Here is a 25,971-nt window from a genome sequence, read left to right as displayed (position 1 = left end):
ATTTGCTGGGATTTATCTGCGGATAGATTCTATCGTGTGTACGGGGCCTTAGGGTTAAACACAAGTATTACTAAGATGAGAAAACAGGATCAAGTACTCACTCAGTCCCAGAATAGTGGAGCTTCCTCACTCCTGCTCTCCTGGCTCTATCCAGACTCTGACCCAGGCCCACTCTCTCTCTCTCTCTCTCTCTCTCGCTCTCTCTCTCTCTGCCACAGGGGGTCTATTCCAGAAGACTGAACCCTGGAACTCTCCACCTTGGATGCCAGGCTTCAGAACATGTATGGGTTCTCCCTTCACCTACTGGGAACACATCCTCAGGGATCCCATAATTAGGCAGGCTGCTTGTCCTGCTCCCCCTCCCACTATAATTCTTGAAATTCACACACTCACTCATATAAAGGGGTACATTTCCCACTGACCACCCATAGAAGGTGCAACTTTTTCCTTGGCCACCAATGTAAGGGGCACCTATTCCACTGTCCACCAAAGTAAGGCAACGCTTTTCCACTACAAAGAACTTTTCCACTGCTCACCAAAATAAAGTAATCCCAGAGAAGAAGGCTTCACCATTACAACAACACAGTAGAGATCCAGATTATTACAGATGTCCATCACTGACCTGGTCCTTTGAAAAGTTGCCAAACACAAGGCCCCACCATGGCTACATGTTATTTGTTACTGCTGGGTGGTTTACAATATCATTTCTCACACTTGGGTTCTTTTCTGTCTGGAAACAATGAGAATATTTCTTCTCTTTTGTTACCTAAAGACAACTCCTGTGAGAAGCCTGTAGATTAAAACACACTGTATACGCTTCTCACGGAATACAATTGAGTCTCAAGTGAAGTCTAGGCTGAATTGAAATAAAACATATTTAAACCTTGTCAGTGGGGTATACACTCCTTTGACTAGTTGAGTCAGTAAGATTCTGAAGCATCTTTCAAAGACACAGGATTCCAGGCTTGTCAGCGGGAACTTTTCTCTACTTTTTTCTCTTTCTCTCTCAATGTTGGAAAAGTGTTTTTATTTTAGCAAGGACGTTTTAAGCAAGACGTTCTGTCCCCAAAAAACCTCAAGAAACTGTTAAATGATTTATTTTTAAATTTAAAAAAAGCTTTTCCATTTTATTTGAAAACGTATCAACTCCTTAAGTGACATCTCAAGTATGTCAGAGTTATCCCCTGCTGGCACTGAGCACTATGTAGTATGGCAGTAGATGGCCGCACCAGAGATACGCACCAGCAATTTTACCTTTTGATTCACGCTGGGGTCACATCTTTCTAAAGGCATATCAGACTTGGCATAGCAAAAACTAAAATTACTTGGTATCTAAATATAAAGGGAACATTTTAGGCACCAATTATAATTATAGGAACTATTTATAAAAATTAAAAAAAAAAACACGTTTTTTTTTCTGTGTACATTTTATTTTATAAATGTGGTCCAATCAGCTGGGATATGGCTTTTAGATAATTTGGTGTTACAATATGAAGGGATAATTTTAGGCACCAAGACAAAATACTAAGGTGGACTATTTTTTAAATTTCTTAAACAGAAAACAAAACAAGACAAGACAACACATCATATATATTAAATCCGAAATATATTGATAAAGTAACACGTCCCATCACCTTGCATAGAAAAAACAAGAAAGAAAGGAAAATTATTATAGTTATTGCTATTATTACCATCATTTCTTAGCTCAAGTATCTCATATGGGGAACATCCCTTCTATGTACCATTACCTCCATCTATATTAGATGCCGTGTACGATTTGTCCAACCACTTTGCCCAAACTTTATCATACTTCCAATGGATCCAAAACAGAACTTCTCTTTCTCCACGCAAACCGGAAGATCAATTCTAGGATGACATGGACTCCTTCCACCATCTTTGGACAAACCATCACCCCAAGCACTAAAGTAAAAAGCCTCTGAGTCATCTTTGACTCAGACATGTCTATGGACGCTCAAATAGGATCAGTGGTCAGCGGATCTCACTATCTTCATCCCGGAAGTCATCTCCTTCATCCCGGAAGAAGACACAGCAGTAGTAGTGGAAACACTAATCAATTCCAGACTCGACTACGCAAACTCCCTCTACCTAGGACTACCGAAATACCAGATTTCTCATCTACAAGTTGTCCAGAACACTGCAGCCAGACTGGTAACGGGTAAACCAATCTTTCCGGTCTTGAGGTCCCTCCACTGGCTAGCCGTAAAGGATCAGGTGACATTCAAAACCCTCTGCCTCACCCACAAATGCATGCATGGAAACGCGCCGCAATAATTATGCAAGAAAATAAAACACTACACCGCAAATCAGGCCCTATGATCAACTAATCAGAACCTCCTCCACATCCCCAAGTCCCGCTACAAATCTAAAGGAAAATCAAGATTCGCAGTCCAAGGACCACAGCTATGGAACGCTCTACCTACAGACCTTCGGATGGAAGAAAACGATTGGGCCTTCAGAAAAAAAACATAAGACCCATCTATTCTGAAGCGTGGCTGGACGACGACATTGGATACAGCGTCTTGAGGCGATTTAGTTCGCATTTGTAGCGCTATACAAGTTACTCACTATTCCTTTAGGTATCTCTATACAATTGAAGATTATTATTTATTAATTGTTTCCAATATATAAGGGTAGGAGGAAGAGGCTTCTCCCAATATAATGCAGATGGACTATTTATAATAAAAACAAAGTTTTTGTTCTGTTTCCCTTTTTTTTTTTTTTATGCGGTCCAATCAGCTGTGATATGAATTTCCTGAAAGGCACATCAGACTTGTCATTGCAATAATTGAAAGGATTTTTGTAGTACAATATAAAGGGAACATTTTAGGCACCAAGATACACGATATTGTCAAACGTATTGGGACGCCTGCCTTTACATACACGTGAACTTTAATGGCATCCCAGTCTTAGTCCGTAGGGTTCAATATTAAGTTGGCCCACCCTTTGCAGCTATAACAGCTTCAACTCTTCTGGGAAGGCTGCCCACAAGGTTTAGGAGTGTGTCTATGGGAATTTTGACCATTCTTCCAGAAGTGCATTTGAGAGGTCAGGCACTGATGCGAACGAGAAGGCCTGACTAGCTTTCTCCACTCTAATTCATCCCAAAGGTGTTCAAACGGGATGAGGTCAGGACTCTGTGAAGGCCAGTCAAGTTTCTCTACTACAAACTCGATCATCCATGTCTTTATGGACCTTGCTTTGTGCACAGGACCAAATCATTTGGTGGAGGGGGGATTATGGTGTGGGGGTGTTTGGTGGAGGGGGGATTATGGTGTGGGGGTGTTTAGTGGAGGGGGGATTATGGTGTGGGGTTGTTTTTCAGGGGTTGGGCTTGGCCCCTTAGTTCCAGTGAAGGGAACTCTTAATGCGTCAGCATACCAAGAAATTTTGGACAATTTCATGCTCCCAATTTTGTGGGAACAGTTTGGGGATGGGCCCTTCCTGTTCCAACATGACTGAGCACCAGTGCACAAGCAAGATCCATAAAGACACAGATGAGTGAGTTTGGGGTGGAGGAACTTGAATGGCCTTATCTGTGATATGAGTTTTAGATATTCATATATAATTCAGATATGTCATAATATAAAGGTGCAATTTTAGGCACCAAAAAAAATCAGATATGTTTTAAAATAATTTTTGCTTTTATTATTTTGTTTGTTCACTTTGCCACATTGGAATCGAAAAAAAAAAAAACATTTCGATTGGACCGATTTGAAATTTATCGATTTGAACGTTTTGAATAGAAAAAAAAACACTAAATTCAAAGAAAATTCCAAGCACGAATCCCGAATAAGAATTGAATGAATCAACCAAATTTAACAAAATTAAATAACTAGATTAACAAATCAAAACAAAACACATTTTTTTGTCATGGCGTAGAAAAATTTCAGCAGGCTTTATTTAAAAAAAAACAACATTGCACTCACATGTTCCAAGTGCCTGCCAAACACTAGGGATTACACACTCAGCTCAAAGAATCACTACACCCCAGTTGTATCACACAACACGGGCTCCGACCACTAATTGCAACATCGTCAGCGTCCCTGCCCCACTCTACACGCGTTTCATCCAATGACGTCCTCACCTACTGTTCTATTGTTTACCACTGTATTAGTTCTGTTTGCATAATCCTATTACTATTTTGATGAATGACATATTATGATGGATCCTACCCATGTGTATGTGAAGCTTCATTTATCGCTGCTCTCTGTAACTACTTCACTTAAATTCAATAAAAATTATGTTTGAAAAACAAAAGAAAAAAAACAAAGCATATCCTTCTATAGTGTGTACTTCTCAATCCAAAGCACCTATTCTGATTTCCCTCTCCAATCTCATTTCTCTGCTATCTGCATGAGTTACTTCTGATAGATGCTGACTCCAAGGAATCCAGTGGGATGGGGGAGGGGAATAAAAATAAAAAAGTCAAAACTGCAGATTGTTCATTTTTGCCATCATTCAATTGCTAAACACTTTAACCATACAATGTGTCATTCCAGCTCTAACTCTAGTGAAGGACAGGTGAAGAGTACACAATGGTACTGCAGCCATCAACGTAACACAGAACAAAGTAAGAAAAGTGTTTGAAGGATGCAACCTTCTAAGCTGACAAACCCAAATCTTCAATGAATAATAATAATAAAATATATATATATATACACCGAAGGCTGACGGAATAGAAAACAAAGTTTAGCTATGAAATAGCAGAAAGGAAGCACACTTATATTCCAGAAAATGTAAACGTAGGTGGTGAAGGTCAAAGACTTTCAAAGTGAAGTTTAAATGGATTCTCATTTGATAACAAAACCACTAACCATCACCTTAAAAGCGTACATATAAAATACGTACTGTACATTCCTCTAACCTTATTCAGTCACTCTCGCACGTTAAAGTGGTTTATTCACAGTCCTTCATCTCTGCAAATGCATAAAGCTTAAAACCTCTTGATATGAAACGGAAAAAAAAAACCTCCTGGAAATTACATTTTGCAAATAAAAGTAAAAAAAATGAATATGCTTCAAGAAAAAAAAAAAGGTCTAGTTAAATGACAAATTTTAAAAACAGCTTTTGCTGCCATGGCTTCGAACCAGAAATTTCCTCCTGCAGTACTCCTTTTCCGCCACTAGGTCTTCATGGGTTGAGTGATAGTCAGCATCATTCAACCCACTTGCTGTCATAGACCCACCCATGCCCTGTGAGTGGATAGTAAAAGCAGAAGCAATACAGTGATGACCTCATATCTCTGTCACCTGGCTCTCTCCTACTGTCATAATGCTTCTTGTCAGCACATGAACTGATTGGCTTCTTGTGCGGCATTTTTTTGTGTGCTGGTTTTTCTTATACCACTGTAGACTGCTGCAGAGTAGACTGTGAGGCCCTGTACACACGACTGGTTCATCCGATGAGAATGGTCCGATGGACCGCTTTCATCGGTCCACCGCTGAAGTGGCCTGATGGTCTGATGTGTGTACACACCATCAGTTCAAAAACCGATCGGGTCAGAACTCGGTGACGTAAAACACACGACGGGCTGAAAAAAACGAAGTTCAATGCTTCCAAGCATGCGTCGACTTGATTCTGAGCATGCGCGGGTTTTGAACCGATGCTTTTGTGTTCTAACCATCGGTTTGGCCGGATCGGTCAGCGGTCCATCGGTTCCATTTTAAAGCAAGTTTTTAAATTTTGGTCCGAAGGACAAAAGACCATAGAGTCGTACACATGGTCGGTTTGGACCAATGAAACTGAACCTCGGTCCATTCTCATCGGTTTTGACCAGCCGTGTGTACGCGGCCTAAGAGGCTGATACCAAGTAAAATGCAGTTGATTTGTTCTGCTTATATTTAAAACAATACACATTGAGGTGTGTATTTATATATAAAAAATAAAATAAAATATATAGATGTCCATCCATTAAAACTGCATGTAAACAAATTCTGTGCAGATAGGGAAAATTGCCTCAATGGGTCGAATGTGTGAATGGCAAAGAGCTTACAATCTAATAGGTAATGTAGTGACTCCTGTGCACATGCGTGGCAATGACATTATCACGGTCCGGCCATTCCAATGGCCAAACAAAGGAAACCTGGAAGGTAAACCGAGAGAAGATGAAAGTGTATGAACACTCAAAGTGCAATGCTAGACGGCATCCCTTGATAGGTTATTCTGTCATAATGTGCTAGTATGTGGTGCATAGTAGCACATTATGGCATAAACCTGCAGGGGGCCCCATTTCCCCAAAACATTTTTTGGGTAGACAGCTTCTATTTATTTCTTGATTCAACAGGTCTGGCAGTAATCAGGCTTGGATGTGGCAAGTGAAACTTAACTCAGCTTTCCAAAAAACAGTAGTTAATCACAGTTCATAAATGATTCAGCATGGGAGGGTGCAATTACTTTTTACACATAGGGCCAGGCAGGTTTGAACAGCTTTTTTCCCTTAACCACATCAATACTGGGCACTTTCACCCCCTTCCTTCCCAGACCAATTTTCAACCTTCAGCGCTCTCGCACTTTCAATGACAATTGTTTTGTTTACACAAATAGAGCTTTCTTTTTGTGGTATTTATTCACAACGGGCTAGATTCACAAAGACTTACGACGGCGTATCAATAGATACGCCGTCCTAAGTCCGAATGCGGCGCTGTCGTATCTATAAGCGTATTCTCAATCTGAGATACGCTTATCTGTTGCTAAGATACGACCGGCGTAAGTCTCCTACGCCGTCGTATCTTAGCTGCATATTTACGCTGGCCGCTAGGGGCGTGTACGTCGATTTACGCGTAGAATATGTAAATGACCTAGATACGCCGATTCACGAACGTACTTGAGCCCGCTACACCGTTTACGTAAGGCTTACATCCGGCGTAACGTTACTCCTGCTATATGAGGCGCAGCCAATGTTAAGGTATGGACGTCGGAACAGCCGTCAAAATTTACGTCGTTTACGTAAGTGGTACGTGAATAGGGCTGTGCGTAGGTTACGTTCACGTCAAAAGCATTGAGCCGACGTATCTTAGGGAGTATATTCGACGTGACTCTGAGCATGCGCGCGCATGCGCCGTTCGTTTGTAAAAACATTTACATGGGGTCACGGCTAATTTGTATACAACACGCCCACTACCTTCCAGATTTAAATTAGACGGGCTTATGCCTGCCTACTCCGGCCGAAAGGTACGCTGATGTACCTAAATCTAGCTCAATGTTTTTAATTTTTAAGCGAAAAAATAACAGACATTTGGAATCAAAAACAATATTTCCTTCTTTCTATTTAAAAAAAATCCAATAAAATCGAATTTTGTCATAAATTTAAGCCAAAATGTATTCCGCTACGTGTCTTTGGTAAAAAAATAAAATCACGTTAAGTGTATAATAATTGGTTTGTGTGATCACTGCCATATGTACGCAGATGATCATGTACAGATGTGCGCAGGTGATCACAGACAGATGTGTGCAGATGATCATTGGGGCATATGATTTTACTGTTACATGTGGGGGACAGGTGTTTTTACTGTGTGGGGACATGTGTTTTGGGGACATTGTGTGGGGACTTTGTGTGTTTGCATTATGGGGTAACACTAGGCTGGTGATCAGTGTGTAAAAAGCTGTAAAAAACAGTTCATATTCACTGATCACCAGCCGGCTGCAGCGATCCGCTCTCCTCTCCTCACTGACAACTTCCGCGTGAGGAGAGGAGAGCCGATCGCCTAGCAACTGGCTCTGGATTTACATCACATGGCGGCTGTGATTGGATACGGCCGTCATTAGATCAGGAGAGCCAATCACAGAGCCTTCCTGAGCTCGGTAACACGAGCGCATCGGGATCGCGCCGCTGCACGTGCGATCCCCCTCCTTCTGAGGGACGTTCCTGAACGTTCACTCAGAAGGAGAGAGTGCCCACCCGGCCGTACATGTACACTGGCCGGGTAGAATGTGGTTAAAAAATGAAACAATAATTTAAAAACTGCATCTTGGATTTACTCGGGTTATCTTTGTGTAATATTAAAATTTTTTGATGATCTGAATCATTTAAGGACCCTTTCACACGGGGCAGATTAGTAATGATCCACCTCCGTGTGTCCGTAAGCTCAGCGGGGATCGCTCCGTATATCCCCGCTGAGCCGGCGGCTGACAGGGTGGTCCCCGCACACTGTGCAGGGACCGCCCTGTCTTTTTTCCGCTCTCCCCTGGGAGGATCCGACCGTGTGTCCGTGTTCATCCGATCCGCAGACGGAAGAAAAAATAGGACATTCTTCCGTCTGCAAAAATCGGACCTTTGCTGTTTATCTGCTGACACCCGCAATCACATAGGGACCAATGTATGTCCCTTTTTCACCCGCAAACGGATGAATAAAAAAGCGGACATACGATCCGCACGTCTGAAAGGGGCCTAGGTGTGAGAAATATACAAAAAAATAAAAAATCAGGAAAAATACTTTTTCACAGCACTGTACCTAATGCCAACTTCTGTATTTAATACAGCTTTAACTGTACATGTAACAAATTGCTCTCTATATATTTTTTTAGGCAAACATTAACAAAGCAGAGTTCAGTGTAGACTGACAAAAGCTTTAGTACTATTGAGAATTGCCTCTAAAAGACTAATGTAATGTGTACTTAGCACCGGGTAAGATGTCATCCGTTGACTGCACTTAAACTGAGATCACCCCGTTCTCCACAAAAAGTCATTCTGCCAAACAAGCGCACATTAGAAAAACAAGTGTATTTACCGCTATAACCTTGACATTCAAGGTAGAATAATAAAAACTTGATCTAATCCCTTGGAACTATTTGCAACAATCCCAACCATGCATTCATTTTCACAGCGAGGTGACTTCACCTAAATTAACTGATTAATACAAAAAATTGTTAATGCTCTAAATCGGTAATAAGGGACTACCTGACTGTAAATATCACCAGCATGGTGTACTAGACAAATATGCATGCCAATATTTTTCTAGGAAAATACATTGAAATTTTCAATTTGAACAATAATAAAAAAAAAAAACAACACAACATTAAAGCTGAAAGTTAGGTGTGGCAGTTTTTCTATAGTTACGTTAGTCCAGCTTGAACTGTACATGTAACAAATTGTAAGTATCTACACCAGGGGTCTCAAACTGGCGGCCCTCCAGTTGTTAGATGAGAAGGCCTGAGGGTGGGCCAACTCAATATTGAATTGACTAAGACTGGGATGCCATTAAAGTTCATGTGTGTGTAAAGGCATTTGTCCTGATACTTTTGGTAATATAGTGTATATATCTATATCTATCTATCTATCTATCTATCTATCTATCTATCTATCTATCTATCTATCTATCTATCTATCTATCTATATATCTATATAACAGCTGGAGGGCTACTGGTTGCCTACCCCTGATATACTGATACATATAGATATCTATAGATAGATAGATAGATAGATAGATAGATAGATAGATAGATAGATAGATAGATAGATAGATTGTGTAACAGGATGACCCGTGACACCCAGAGACTTTGTGAGGATGGGGGATACTCCTGTGTCAGCGTCACTGATAACTCTTGGGTCTGAGTCCACCCTGTGCCCTTTGGGCATAGGGTGGCTAATCATAATTCATGTATTACATGAGATGGGACATTAGTAATAGTTCATATTGCAGGATCTTGAGAGATTGCAAGTTGTTGGTTAATTGTGACCCCAACCAGTCAATAGTGACTCATCTCTCTGTGAAGACTGTTAATATGTTAAATAAGGCTGGCTTTTGAAAGGCCTTTAATTGTGTGATAACACTGTCTAAAACCTATTGATGCTCAGAGGTGTCAAGCTGTATGCGGAGACGGAACGTCTGCCTAGGGAACTCAGTGTGTGATGGGGTTTGTTTGTTATGCTGTTAATGATATATATATATATATATATATATATATATGTATATAAACACACATAGATATATAGATAGATAGATAGATAGATAGATAGATAGATAGATAGATAGATAGATAGAAAGATATACATATATATATATATATATATACTGTATTTATCGGCGTATAACGCGCACTTGTGGGTGCGCGTTAAACGCCGATCCCTGCTTTCTGAGCGCCGCTGCCGACATATACCGAGTGCAGTACACTCGGGTACACTCGGCTGGGTTCAGCCACGCTCTGCTCCGTGAGCCGAGTGTGGCCGAGTGTACCCGAGTGTACTGCACTCGGTATATGTTGGCTTTCTGAGCGCCGCCACCGACATATACCGAGTGCAGTACACTCGGGTACACTCGGCTGGGCTCGGCCACGATCGGCTCCGCGAGAGGAGCCAAGCGTGGCCGAGCCCAACCGAGTGTACTGCACTTGGAATTTGTCGGCGGCGGCGTTCAAAAACAGCGCGGGAGAAGCGGGGAGGACACCACGAATACCGCAGACGGACGCCGGACCAGACAAGGCCGCCGATGGACGCCGGGCAACTGTAAGTAACTGTATCTGTAAATTGTCAGTATTTTTTTTCCTAGGATTCTCCTCTAGGTTTAGGGTGCGCGCTATACGCCGGTGCGCGCTATAGGGCGATAAATACGGTATATATATATATATATATATATATATATATATATATATATATATATATATATATATATATATATATATATATATATATATATGTATACACACACACACACATATATATATATTTATATAGATAGATTTCTATATATATATATATATATATATATATATATATATATATATATATATATATATATATATATATATATATATATATATAGATATATAGATATCTTTATGTATCTGTATATCAGGGGTAGGCAACCAGTGTAGTCCTCCAGCTGGCAGTTACAATTACTCCCAGAGGCATGATGAGACTCGTAGTTCTGCAACAGCTGGAGGGCCCCAGGTTGCCTACCCCCGCTGTATATAGATATATATGTATTATGCTTGGTTCACATGTATGTGTGTGGCTGTGGGTGTGGCCGTGAGAAAACGTGTGGGGCTGCCATTCAATCTGAATAGTACCCCATGCATGTAAAAAAGCAACACGTTTGTGTGGGCAGGAAATGCAGGGAAATCGCATGGTCAAAATTAAAATGGTCAAAATTTGTATGCACCTTTTTTCTGTGCTAAATGCAGGCACAGAAGCCCATTCGAATAAATGGGCTGCCGTGCCCGAGCAAACGCGGCCCACACACACACGCACATAGGTGTAAACTGAGCATAAATAGTTATAGAGCTGCATTAACTTGTCTTTTCTATCTGCCTGGAGTCTGGCTATAATCAGCCTGGCAGAACACCACATTACGAAGACTGGCTGTGGATAGGTCAGACGTCTCCTAGGCCAACCTGACTTAATCCATGCACCTTTACATCCTCTATAATCATTTGTTCTCCACATCTGCTCGTGGAATTCCATTATTTTCTATCGCCTCTCTGCAGAAGAATGGTTTAAATAAAACTAGACTGTGACTGCCAAGCCAGTTAGAAAGTGTAAGCACATAGCAAGCTGCTCATACGGGGACATTCAGCCCGAGATTAATCTGCAGACGAGCACACGCGTTTCACATCTCAAGTCAAGTGTGGTTCATTTCATTATGGCAGCAGTGTGCAGGCGTGAAGGTGCTCCTGGATTACACATCCCCCTGAACAAAGTGCCATTTCACAGGCCGTCACTCAAACATGTGACAGATTGGGGACGGAGAAATGGCTGAACCAAGGCCGTGCGCGCCACACACACTGGAGAGCGCAGCAACTGCAAGATTGTTGGCTACTTGTTAAAAGGAAAGCTCAAATAAAGGCAATTACTTTGGCTACCTTTATCAATAAGTCCCATAGGAAAATGCCATCTGAATATTTTAGGAGAAAAGAAACTAGCTGATATAAGCATGCCAATGGTTCCTTCATTTGTTAATTGAACCCAAATGTTAAGATCTGCATTTTTTGCTAGAAAATTACTTTAACCCCCAAACAACAATATATTTTCTGAACGTAGAGGTCCTGGAGAATAAAATGGTGGGAGTTGCAACTTATAATGTCACACTATATTTGCACAACTGTTTATCAAACACATACTGTATGTTCTGTAAATAATACACTAAAATGAATCAAAGTGCACACAAACACAATATATTACCTAGTTGGTAAAATATAAAAGATGGGGTTGCATTGAGGAAAGGGATTCCCAAAATGTTAACTCTTAAAGTGGTTGTAAACCCCCCTGAGACATTTTTACATATAGGTAAGCCCAGGGCAGCCATCAGGAATTATGGGGCCCCTTACACAGCTTCAGGCATGGGCCCCCTGGAGCAGAGAACCGGTGGGGGGGGGGGGGTGCTGTCGCCTGAAATTGAGAAGCGGGGGGGGGGCTGCTGAGAATTGAGAAGGGGGGGCCTTTACAAAAAAAATAAGAAATAAAGAAAAATATATATAAAAAAGGGGGGGGGTAGCCATCCAGGGCCCTGGGGACCTCTAGGCCCTTTAATAAAATATATATATATATATATATATATATATATATATATATATATATATATATAAAAAAAATATATATATATATTACAAAAAAGGGGGTTGCCATCCGGGACCTCTGGGCCCTTTAATAATAATAAAAATAAAACAAATAAACACTTATATAAAGAAAAAAAGGGGGGTTGCCATCCAAGGCCCTGGGGACCTCTGGGCCCTTTAATAAAAAATAAATAAGTATATATAAACAAAAATAAAAAAATAAACATTTATAAAAAATAAAAAAAGGGGTTTGCCACATGGGGCCCTGGGGACCTTCTGAGCCCTTTAATAATAATATATATATATATATATATATATATATATATATATATATATATATATATATATATATATATATATATATATAAATGAAAAGAAATAAATAAAATAATATATATATATATATATTTTTTATAAAAAAAGGGGGGTTGCCAGGTTGCCATCCGGGGCCCTGGGGACCTCTGGGCCCTTTAATAATAATACATATATATACATCTAAAAAAAAAAAGAAGGGTTGTCATCTGGGGATCTCCGGGCCCCCCCGTACCCCTATATAAAAAAATAAATAAAAAAAAGGGGGGTTGCTATCCGGGGCCCTGGGGACCTCCAGACCTCTAAAAAAATAAAAATAAAATTGGCCCTTTAATAAAAAATAAAAAAAAAATAAAAAAAGGGGAGTTACCATCTGGGGCCCTGTGGGCCTCCGGGCCCCTGGGGACCTCAGGACCCCTTACAGGTGTACTGCCTGTAATATTTTTTAGGGGGTTGCCATCCGGACCCCTGGGGACCTCCGGGCCCCTTACAGGTGTACTGCCTTTACCCCCCTGATGGCGGCCCTGGGTAAGCCTATAATAAGGCTTACCTATATGTACTGAAAATATCTCCTAAGATCCCTTTCACACTGAGCCCCTCATAGCATCGGCAGTAAAACACCGCTATTTTTACTGCCGGCGCTTTGGGCGGATTTGACAAATTAGTCATTACTTTAGTTCCCCCCCCCCCCGCTAGCGGCCAAGAAAGGGTGCATTTTTCTTGTAAGGGGCCCCTTATATATATATATATATATATATATATATATATATATATATATATATATATACATATATATATATACATATATATATATATATATATATATATATATATATATATATACATATATATATATATACATATATATATATATATATATATATATATATATATATATATATATATATATATATTTATATATATATTTTGTATGTATTTTTTGTTTTTATTAAAGGGCCCGGAGGTACACACAATCGGACATTCCGACAACAAAACCGTAGATTTTTTTCCAAAGGATGTTGGCAAAGGATGTTCGCACAAAATTGTCTTGCAAACACACGGTCACACAAATGTTGTCGGAAATTCTGATCGTCAAGAATGCGGTGACGTACAACACTACAAACGAGCCGAGAAAAAGGAAGTCCAATGATTCCGAGCATACGTCAAATTGATTCTGAGCATGTGTAGGATTTTTGTGCGTCGTAATTGGATACACACAATCGGAATTTCCGACAAGAACTTTTGTTGTCGGAAAAATTGAGAACCAGCTCTCAAATATTTGTTGTCAGAAATTCCGACAGCAAACGTCCGATGGAGCCCACACATGGTTGGAATATCCGACCAATAGCTCACATGGAACATTAGTCCCTCCAGAGCCTGGTGGAGCTCTGTGATGGCTTTAGCCCGCTGTTGGCTGATTCTGAGTCACGTAAAAAAAAGTAAGTGCACCCCTGCGACCCACAGGAGAAGTCCGGCCAAAGAAGCTTTGGCCATACTTCTCTTTTATCAGGTCATAACCTGACCATTCCTCATACTTGCCATGTCCCACTACCCCAGAATGAATTTTACATATAACATAAGAAGATTGATCATTATCTTAAACAACAAGGTCCTTCAGAAATTAAGACCTAATTTTAGCTGTGAAAACACCTGAGCATTTAAGACATTCCTATTTTACCATCAATTAAACATCAAGGACATCCTATTACAAATACTGTCTATGGCATCAAACAACATCTCTTCTTCTACAATTATCCCTCAGATCTCTTGTCACGCAGGTTAACAATAAAAGTTCCCTTTCTTAAAAGATAAAAGACACCTCCATCAGATTTATGTGATCTGGTCCCTGACATCACTTTAATACACCAATTATTGTTATTACAGCTTAATGTAAAAAGGACTTATGTCATAAGATCTAATACTCAGTTCATATCCCAAGACATTACTTACCGCAGCCTGCAGTAGACAATTCATCACTGCCATTTGGACAGTCTCTTTCACCATCACAAAGCCAATGAAGAGGAACGCAGGCGTGGGATCCGGGACAGCTGAACATGTCACTAGCACACGTCACAGATCCTGATATGACAAAAATAAAATATAGCACCAGTAAAGGAAAAGACATGGAAACCTCATGAGCTTAGATATTTTTTTTATCTAAACTTTCTTGCACAAACTTTTGTTACTCTCAATGAAATGCCAATAGAACATTTTTTTATAGCCCAAACTTTTTTGGGCACCCTGTGAGATTTAGATTGTCTATGTTCCCGTCAGGCGGAAGGGGGGGCAAGATGGGGGTTGCTTACTTCCTGTCACATTAAAACCTTAGGAGGTGATAAATATCTGCAAAGTAAGTGGAAATCCAACTGTTACAGTACTCTCATGACATGACCGGTTTTCCCGTCGGCAAAAAAACGATGGTTTTCCATACGGAATTCCTCTCAAGCCTGCCATGCATACACACGGTCACACAAAAGTCCGGTGAACTTTTGACTGCCTAGAACTTGGTGACGTAAAAGACGGTCGGGATTTGAACCAGCAACCCTTGTTACTACTAGGCGAGAGTACTACTCACTACACCACTGTGCTGCCTGCAAGGACTTTCATAGTTCCCTAAAATAACACTGGGTATGTGCTTTGACCAAAAGGGTATTTAAAGGAGTTGTAAAGGCAGAAGGTTTTTTATCGTAATGCATTCTATCTTAATGCATTCTATGCATTAAGATAAAAAAAAAAAAAACTTTTGTGTGTAGCAGCCCTCCCCCCAGCACCCCCCTAATTACTTCCCTCTCTCCAGCGATGTCCACAAATGTCTAAGCTCTCCGGGACACTCCTACTGATTGACTGAGACACAGCAGCGGTGCCATTGGCCCCCATGGCTGCCAATCAGTCAGCCAATCAGGGGAGAGATGGGACGGGGCTCTGTGCTTGAATGGACACACAGAGCTGTGATTCGGCTCCAGTGCCCCCATAGGAAGCTGCTGACTGGTGGAGCACTCGAAAGGAGGGAGGGGCCAGGAGCAGCAAAGAGGGACCCGTGAAAAGAAGGATCCAGGCTGCTCTGTGCAAAACCAACTGCATAGAGAAGGTAAGAATAACATGTGTGTTCTTTTTTTATTATTATTAAGTGGGACTGTACAATCATTTTAAGCTCTAGGGCCAGATTCACGTATGAGCGCGTAACTTTGTGCGGGCGTAGCGTATCCTATTTACGCTACACCTCCGCAACTTGGACGGGCAAGTGCAGTATTCACAAAGCACTTGCTCCGTAAGTTGCGGCGGCGTAGCATAAATGGGCCGGCATAAGCCCACGTAATTCAAATGTGGAAGAGGTGGGCGTGTTGTATGTAAATCAATCGTGACCCCACGTAAATGACGCGCCGATCGTATGGCGCATGCGCGCGCATGCTCAGTATCACGTCGAATTTACTCCCTAAGATACGCCAGGCCCAATGCCTGGGATGTGAACGTAACCTACGCACAGCCCCATTCACGTACGACTTACGTAAACGTCGTAAAAAGATACGCTTGGTGATGTCCATACTTTGAATTGGCTGCGCCTCGTATAGCAGGGGTAACTTTACGCCGGACGTAAGCCTAACGTAAACGGCGTAGCGGGCGCAAGTACGTTTGTGAATCGGCGTATCTACCTAATTTACATATTCGACGCGTAAATCTACGGAAGCGCCCCTTGCGGCCAGCGTAAATATTGCACCCAAGATACAGTACGACGGCGTAGGAGACTTACGCCACTCGTATCTTGGCCAAATCTATGCGTAACTGATTCTAAGAATCAGGCGCATAGATACGACGACTCACATTCGGACTTTCTGACGGTGTACGTGGAGATACGCCGTCATAAGTCCGCTGAGAATCTGGCCCCAAGCCTTAAAAATAGCTAGTGCTGTAAAGATCTATAATGCTTACATATGAGATTGCCTGGCCATTGCCAATCCAGGTTGAATACTCTCATAATTGCTGCCTGCCTGGATCTGAACCCTTTTTTTGTTTGTTGTCCAACAAGATCCCTGCCTGGACCCAATTTCTTACTTGCTTTCCACCCACATTGATTCCTGACTGGACCTGACTATTGTTCTGCCTGATGCCTGGTGTACAGTGTCCATATCAAAGCCCCACGCACATCAGATTTCCACTTTAACATCAGAAGCCCCCATCACATCAGAGCCCCCCTTTACTTCAGAAGCCCCCATCATACAAGCGTTGTTGCGGGTCAAGTAAAATCTTGTAGAGGGCCAGATGTTGGCCCTTGTTCTGGACTCAATAGTTGTATAAGACAGTGTAGAACTAAAGACAGTTGACATAATGAGGGACAATTTCATTTCATACTTGAAGATAAAATACTGACAAATATACATACCGCAAACAGCATCACTTTCATCAGATCCGTCGCCGCAATCATTCTCTCCATCGCACATCCACTGTTTGGATATACACTTGTCTTTAGAGCAGGCAAACTGACTCCAGGAACAGGAGGTGCCTAATCGGAAACATTTACCATTTAATTTCTGTCAATATAGGGTGACACCATACTCGTTAATATAATCACTCTACTCCAAATCAAATAATTGAGAACAACCTTCATCTTAGAACGCTTTCACCTTTTCATCATGCTCTCAATTTCTAAATGAATATTCTCTGCAGTAATATATGAGTCAGTGGGAAAAGATTTACAATGAACACAGCTCAAGCCATTTGCCCAGGTAAGGACTCTAGGAACATGGCAGGCGTTGGGGGATTCCAGGGGTACAACTAGTGCATGCATATTTGAAAAATTGGGGTTGATTTACTAAAGGAGAAGAGTGTGAGTATTTTGCAAAGTGAACTACCACATAGCTAAGTCAATGAGGTGAAACTAAGTAAAGAATACCCAATAATGTGCAACATAATTTTTCCTCACAAATGATTGGGTGAATAAAATATTCATGGCTTCACCTTTCCACTAAGCTAAGTGAAAAATCACTTTGCACAGTAAAAATGTATCTAACAAAGTAAACATACCCTACTTCTTAAAGTGACACATTCAACGATTATGTTGCCACAATGTACAAGTGTGAATGGGCCCTCAAAATAATTCCTAGTAATTTAACTACATGTGTTGCAATTGCAACCCAGACCCATGCTCCAGGGAGTCCATGCTACACCCCTGTACACATGGGCAGGAGGGATGATGGGGGAGGCATACAGAGGAACCAACACCCTCCATTTTCCTCCTGCACGCACTGAATGCCTGCCGGAGGGAGAAGAGGAGAAGCCGGCTTCCAGCCGCTGCAACTGCTGAAATCTGGCTTACCCTCTTCTCCTTCCCACAGGCATTCAGTGGATGCAGGAGAGAAAATGGAGGGGATCGGTTCCTTTATATGCCACCCTTCTGCCCCTCCCATCCAGCTACCTTTTCTTTCTGCTCCTCTCAGGCCGATGTGTGCTCCCCCGGCCTCCCTTATCCCCCCGCAGCTCTCTGGCTTCCCTCCTCCACCTCCCCCACTGGCTACTGTGGGAGAGATGTCAAGATGGAGAGTGGGCATAAGACAGGTAAATATGTTTTTAACCACTTGAGATCCCGCCTATTGTATAAAGACGGCATCACTGAGATGCCGATGCGCGTGCCTGGCGGTCGCGATGCTGGTGGAAAGCAAGAAGAGGAGAGACAGGAAATGGCATTTTTAAACCTGGATTACTGTATTTTGGAGGTCAAAAGGAACAACGAGGTAAGTGATATTTAAATGCTCTAGCTTACAGCAATCAATTGATCTAATAAAAAACAAACCTTTAGTGTTCCTTTAAGGTTACAGAGATGGAGATTGAGGGCTGTGTCCTTAATCTCCCTTCTCTGTCTCAAATGTGACACATCAGAGGTCTGTTTAGACCACTGATATTTCACTAAAGCCCCCCAATGGGGCTCCTAAAAAAAAAAAAAACTAAATAATAATACAAAATAAAGTTGTAAAAAAAAAAAAAAAAACTAACATAAAGTGGTAAAAATACAAAAATAAAATAATAAAAATAAATACATACTAGCACCAGTGGTGGAACTACCAGAATTGTAAAGGTCACACTCGTGACTGAACACTGGCATAAATAATTTCCTGTGTTATGTCACTTTGTTCAGATGGTAGTACTCCTTTTATTATAATGTTAAGGAGAGATAATGGTAAACTCTGCAGGATGGCAAATGTGTAATATAAAATATACTGTATATAAGGCCACTGTATGGGCATCAGACATTCCTGACAGAAAAAACCTGAGGATGGGCTGTATGTCACTTGTGCATATTTGCGAGTATTGCAAGTGTCCATACACATGCTTTTTTTAACTCTCAACTTCGAAAGGTTAAATAAAAAAAATAAAAAATAGGATACTGTACTTTTGCATTAAACAGCACAAAAGCAAACTCACCACAGTGTATCTCATCGGTACCATCTTCACAATCCTTCTGACCATCACAAACCCATGTATTCAAGATGCACCTCCCACTGCGACACGCAAAGTAATTCTCTTCGCATTGGAGTTTTCCTTTTGCTACAAAAGAAAAACAAATCTTTACAAGATCTGTTAAAAAACTTTGTAAACACACAACTATTTTTGTTATTATTCATTTGGAGCCTTATTTAATAGTCATGCTTCATAATATGTAAGACAAATAACTAATTATTGCTTTCTTGCCATGAATAAAATGCTAAAAATGCAAATCAGTTTTTTTTTTTTGTGTTGAGATTTCATTTCTGTAAGGTCTCATTGTTGTATTGCATCAATTATAATTATTGGCTTTTAGGGCATAATTTAATATTAGGGTAAAGTGAGGGCTATAGACTTAGAACATAACTAAACCCAAAAACAAAAAACGTAATATATTGCATAAGCCCTTAGATGTAGCAGCCACATTCGTTTTCTTCTTTTCTCATTGTGAAAAACGGTCGTGTGTACGCTTTAACGATGGGGAAAAAAATGTGCATGCTCAGAAGCAAGTTATGAGAAGGGAAACTTGCATAATCAGCCCAAAGGGGGCGCCATTGGAATGGAGCTTCCCCTTTATAGTACCGTCGTACTTTTTGTACGTCACCGCGCTTTGCTCAAGCATTTTTTATCACGATCGTGTGTATGCAAGGCAGGCTGTCGTTTTTTTCCATGACATGAATAACGGTCGTGGGTACGCGGCATAATGCCTAGTACACATGATCAGTTTTCCCGTTGGGAAAAGGGTTGTGTTTTCTTTTGGCCGGAATAACTGGATGTGTGTATGCTCCTTAGTACCGACAGGAAAACTGTTGTTTAAAAAATGAGAACATGTTCTCTTTTTTCCCGCTGTTTTCCTATGGGAAACACTGCGAGGGAGCATACACACGGCCGGTTTTCCCGACCAAACTTCTCCTGGCAGTTTTCCTGTCGGGAAAACCGGCCGTGTGTATAGCGGAAAAGGGACCGAGCCGGTTCCCGGTTTTCCCCTCAGTTTTCCTCGCGGTCTTTTGACCGTCGGGAAAACCGATCGTCTGTACTAGGCATAAGAGCAAAAAAATGGCTAAAATGTGCAATCAATGAACTTATGATATGAAGTGGGCAATTTTCTTGGTTTTAGGGTGAGGTGACATGGATACTCTTTAGATTTTTATTTCACTCCCAGTGGCCAAACAAAAGGAAGGCATGTGCAAATAGGGAAGGAGGAAGTTGTTGCTTTGATCCACATCATGGTTCTATTAGGCCTCGTACACACGACCGAACATGTCCGATGAAACTGGTCCGCGGACCAGTTTCCGCGGACATGTTCGGTCGTCTGTGCAGCCGACCGGCCGTTTTCCAGCGGACATTTGTCCAGCCGACCGTTTTCCGGCGGACAAAAATTTCTTAGCATGCTAAGAAACTGGTCCGCTGGAACGATGTCCGCCGGACATGTCCGATGGTCAGTATGACTGATCGGACATGTCCGCTGGCCCGAGAACCCGCGCATGACGTCGAAGTGATTCGATGCATGCGTGGAAGCATTTAAGCCGTCACGTCGCGGATTTTGGTTTGATGGTGTGTACAACCATCAGACCATAAATCTCCGAGCGAACATGTCCGATGAAAACGGTCCGCGGACCGTTTTCATCGGACAGATCCGGTCGTGTGTACAAGGCCTTAGGAGTAGGTTTGAGATCATGGACATTGGACACTGAACAATGGCTTATTTGCAGTCCCAAAAGCTTACCATTGAGAACTAACAAGCCTGTTGGGCTTGTAGCGAAAACTCACAGGCTCCTCAGCTCTTCCATTTGACCTAAAGACTAGGCACATTCCCTTCTCCTACCAAAAGCATTGTGTGTGCTTCACATGCCCAATTTTTCCGTGTGGCTGTAAAATATTCTCATATATAGGAACTTCCTTGGAAATAAAAATGTGAGCCTAATGCTAAATACCTTGCATTCTATTCCAGGGCATTGTAAGTTTATTAATTTCCATTACCCTGACAAAAAAATGTTGCAGAAATGGAAAAAACAATTACAACAATTTTATTTTCTCAGACTATGGCAGCCATCCATGCAATGTCTGTTAATTCTGTAACCAGCTCCATCCAGCAAGTTTATGGCTCTCCAATATTATGACATTACAGAGCAGACATCAGGAGAGACACGCTCTGGAAATTACCTGGGCATTTTAATTCATCCGAATAGTCCCCACAGTCGTTTGAGCCATCACATATCCATTCTGGCAGGATGCACAGCGAGGTGGAATTGCAAGGTATAAATCCGCTCTTTTTCACTCCAAGCTTATAATAATGAGCACAGTCTGTATTGTCTGCACATGAACAAAAACATATTTACCTTTATTTAAAAGAATCACTTTAATTTAAAGTATACGGGTTACATACATAATGCAAAGGACATTTATGGGCTTAAAAATATTCAACCTATCAACTTGCTAGATACCCCTGACATATTCAAGACATGGAAATACAAAAAGAAGCGCCACACCAAAACCGAAGGGCTAGATTCAGGTAGGGGGACGTAAGTTTGTGCGGGCGTAGCGTATGTTATTTACGCTACGCCGCTGCAATTTAGAAAGGCAAGTGCAGTATTCACAAAGCACTTGCTCTGTAAGTTGTGGCGGCGTAGCGTAAATCTGCCGGCGTAAGCGCGCCAAATTCAAATGTGGAACAGGGGGCGTGTTTTATGTTAATGACTAGTGACCCGACGTGATTGACGTTTTTAACGAACGGTGCATGCGCCGTTCGTGGACATATCCCAGTGTGCATTGCTCCAAAGTACGCCGCAAGGACGTATTGGTTTTGACGTGAACGTAAATTATGTCCAGCCCCATTCACGGACGACTTACGCAAACAACATCAAATTTTCAAATTTCAACGGCGTAGGAGACTTACGCCGCTCGTATCTTAGCCTAATTTAAGCGTATCTGGTTTCCAGAATACGCTTAAATTTACGACGGCGTCGATTCAGAGTTACGACGGTGTATCTACTGATACGCCGGCGTAACTGTCTCTGAATCTAGCCCAAAGTGTCCAAGATCATTTTATTTGTTGATAAAAAAAAAGTCATATAAAAATAGCCAATACATTTAAAGTGGGAGTAAACTCCCATGGATGATTTGTGTACCTATACTTAAGACCAGGGCTTTTTTTTTCTCAAACAATAGGTGCTGGAACTTAACCACGACCCCCCCAAAACACCTCCCCCTACAGACACCCTCCAAATCACATCAAATAGTGGGTGTGGTCAGTCAAATTTTACGAACAGTAGGAGGGTCTTAAAGGGGCATTAAATTCCAGGATTGCATTACATACACAGTGCAGAGTTCGGGGGGGGGGGGGGGGGTTACACACAGAGTGCAGAGCTGTCACTTGTAAACACAGAAGCCCAGGGGCGGACTGACAACTCATGGGGCCCCCGGGCAATAGGAGATTATGGGGCCCCCGAGCAATAGGAGATTATGGGGCCCCCTGGGCAATAGGAGATTATGGGGCCACACAGTATACACACACACATACAGTATGCATACACAGTATACACACACAGTATACAGACACACACTGAAAGGGTACTGGAGAGGCGGGGCAGCTATAATCGTGAGTTTTTTTAGACCAAAAGGATGTCGTTAAGGGACATTTCAGTAAGATGACAGATGTAAAAAAAAACACAGATTTTTGCATACTGTCCCTGGTTTTACTGAGGCTGGCAACCCTGATGGGGCCCCCTAGTGGCATGGGGCCCTCGGGCAGTGCCTGAGTGCCCAAATGGTTAGTCTGCCCCTGCAGAAGCCTGACTTCTGCTTTTACAAGTGATTGTGGTGAGCAGGCACCAAGGGGTCTGAGCCAGAGGTGGTGGAATTGAGTTCCACCAAGTTACACCTGAAAAAAGGCCCTGGGTAAGCCTATAATAAGGCTCACCTATAGGTACAGTAAATATCTCCTAAACGTGCACTGTTTAGGAGATATTTACTTGTGAATCCGCCGGTGGCCTTACCGGTGCATGTGCTCTGAAGGAACAGCATTTCCGCGCTGTTCCTTCAGAGCCAGGTGCCGTGAACAGCGACTCCTGCATGCATGCATGGGAGGGACATCTTTGCAGCTCGTCCAATCAAAGGACTGGAGCCCACCAACCTGGAAGGAAGACCAGATAAAGATGGAAGCCCTGTCAGTAGTGACAACATGCCACTGGAGGGCTTGGCTTTAAAGGAGTTCTCTAAGCTAAAACGTTTAACCCCCGCTGTGCCCGGGCTGTAAAACTATACAAAATAAACTTTCACTTACCTGCCTACGATCCCCGTTGTTCCGATATCGCCGTCCCGTTCTCCGGTCCTGGTCTCTTGCACTTCCTGCGGGTCGGTGACTCATAGTGCGCTCAGCCTATCAGCGGCCGCAGCAATGTCCCGTCGCGGCCGCTGATAGGCTGAGCGCACTGTGAGTCACCGACCCGCAGGAAGTGGAAGAGACCGGGACCGGAGAACGGGACGGCGATATCGGAACAACGGGGGATCGTAGGCAGGTAAGTGAAAGTTTATTTTGTATAGTTTTACAGCCCGGGCACAGCGGGGGTTAAAAGTTTTAGCTTTTGGAACTCCTTTAAGGTAAGTTTCACATAATGTGCTAGTATGTGATGTATACTAGCACGTTATAATTTTGCCTTGCATGTTTCAAGGAAACAAAACAAAAAACAATGGTTTACTACCGCTTTAAGGGGCAACACCTTTCCTCCATTGCTACTTAGCAACTGCTATCAGATTGTCCCTCCATGTGGAGAGTTCAATGCTGGTGCTAATATAGATCTGTAAAGTTAAAGTTTTTTTCTGAGTTTATCCAAGTTTTATCCTGTGTTGAGCTCTGATGAAAGGGAAGTGGTGTTGGTCCTTAAATGTGTTGACTTTTTTTACTAACAATTAAAATGATCTTGGACTTTTTTATTATATACTGTATGTTTTTGGTATGACACTCTCTTGTGCATTTCTATGTTTTGAGCTAGTGTTGGGTGCCCGTCAAGGGAAGCCTTGCTGTGTGGGAGCCACTACATCAGACCTATTGAGCTTGTTTGAAGTTTTCCTTCATTTGAGTACACTTGCAAGTCTAAACATTTTCAGCACTGTTTTGAACATATTTTGATAATGAAGCCTATTGGAGCCATGGGTTGCACATACAAGGCAACATACAGTGTAAATTGTGGGTGTAACAATACAGATTTATAGCTTTCTGCTTTACGGTACTGGGGGCCCCAGATCATACCAAGACTGCTTGTGTTGCTGAAAAACCAAAGGTTTTAACATTTTGCCCAACCGAATTGTTTCCCTAGACCAGTGGTTCTCAACCTGTCTAGTGCCGTGACCCCTTGATACAATTTCCCAAGCTGTGGGGACCCCTAATGGTAAAATTATTTTCTTATCGTGGGTTGTTGGCACCCAAGGTAAGACACGTAATTTGTGCCCCTAACCCACGGACATTTAGCGCTCACTGAGTCCCTTCCACTCGCACAATATTAAAACCCCTTATAGTGCATTTTAGGATGCTCTTCTCTTTGTTCTTCTTTCTTTCCCTTTTATCTCTCTCTATCCTAATTTCTTGTTTGTTATCCCCATCCCTCTCTAGATGTCTTTCTTGTTCTTTCTCTTATTCTTTCTCTCCCCCTCTTTTCCTCTCCCTTCCATGTATTCTCTATTTTTATTCCTTCTCTTACTCCCTAGTGGGGAGTATGGGATCAGTGGCAGTGCTGACGGGGAGTTGGGATCAGTGGCAGTGCTGGTTGGGAGTTGGGATCAGTGGAAGTGCTGGTGGGGAGTTGGGATCAGCCAACTTAGGTGCTCTTGATCAAGGTCATCTGCTGATCTGAGAACTGTAGTGGGGACTTTTAAAGGCAACTCTAATCACAGGTAGTGTTACTCACTGTGTCTCCGACTTTGTGATTTCTCGTAGCAGTGACACCTATGCTGAAATCAGCAGATAGGGTCTCCTCCAGCCCCTCCCACTTCACAATCCTCACCAGTCAGCTGACCTCTAGCCCCTGCTCCCCAGCTCAGCCATGAACTAAATGGGCGGCTGTGAAGAGGCTGAGTGAACGGCTGCAGGCTTCAGGAACAGCCCAGGCTTTGGTGACCCCTGGCAAATCCTCATTTGACCCCCAAGAGGGTCCCGACCCCCAGGTTGAGAACCACTGCCCTAGAAGATCCTATTATTCACATATTTGTATATCATCTGCAGGTGCTAATACCCACTCCTACTTTTTACTTTCTAAGATATTTTTTTCTGTATTATTTGTATTTTTTAATCATTTAGATATGCACTGTTTGTTTATTATATGTTTCCCTGGAATGTTTTAGCACTGGAACACATTAATCTTTTAGCGTGTTGCTCTTGTTTTTCCCCTATGCCTTCCTGTATCAAACAGTGAAGTGAGCAGGAATTTTTCGCCTCTTACTTTGATCACTGAAACCCTTTTTTTCCCTCTACTTTGATCTTGTGATCTTTATATTTTTTGCAAAGGGAGCTTGTGGACATTAATAAGGAACAACGTTAGAGCAAGTAAAGCAAACTCTGCCTGCAATTAAAATGCTGGCAATAGGAAAAGAGTGGAGGACTGGGCAAATGCCCCCCATCAGTACTCATAAGATATGTCATCATGGTGGCTCTGAGTGGAGATTACCATTCAGATATTGATC

At 42.0% G+C, this 25,971-nt stretch overlaps 1 protein-coding gene across 1 annotated transcript in view; it reads right to left on the bottom strand.

Moving 5' to 3' along the window:
- The window catches only part of LRP1B (LDL receptor related protein 1B), a 1,757,966-nt gene that overhangs the window by 257,967 nt on the left and 1,474,028 nt on the right, over positions 1–25,971 (bottom strand). Inside the window, exons 49-52 of the mRNA XM_040358043.1 lie at positions 21,460–21,609; positions 19,237–19,359; positions 17,201–17,320; positions 14,773–14,901 (exon numbers count right to left, since the gene is read on the bottom strand). Coding sequence (XP_040213977.1) covers positions 14,773–14,901; positions 17,201–17,320; positions 19,237–19,359; positions 21,460–21,609 — 522 coding nt within the window. The remainder of the gene's footprint in view (positions 1–14,772; positions 14,902–17,200; positions 17,321–19,236; positions 19,360–21,459; positions 21,610–25,971) is intronic.

Source organism: Rana temporaria, chromosome 6 (genome assembly GCF_905171775.1).
Source record: "Rana temporaria chromosome 6, aRanTem1.1, whole genome shotgun sequence".
NCBI classification, from domain to species: Eukaryota; Metazoa; Chordata; class Amphibia; order Anura; family Ranidae; genus Rana; species Rana temporaria.
This window is presented reverse-complemented; position numbering and strand designations above follow the sequence as displayed.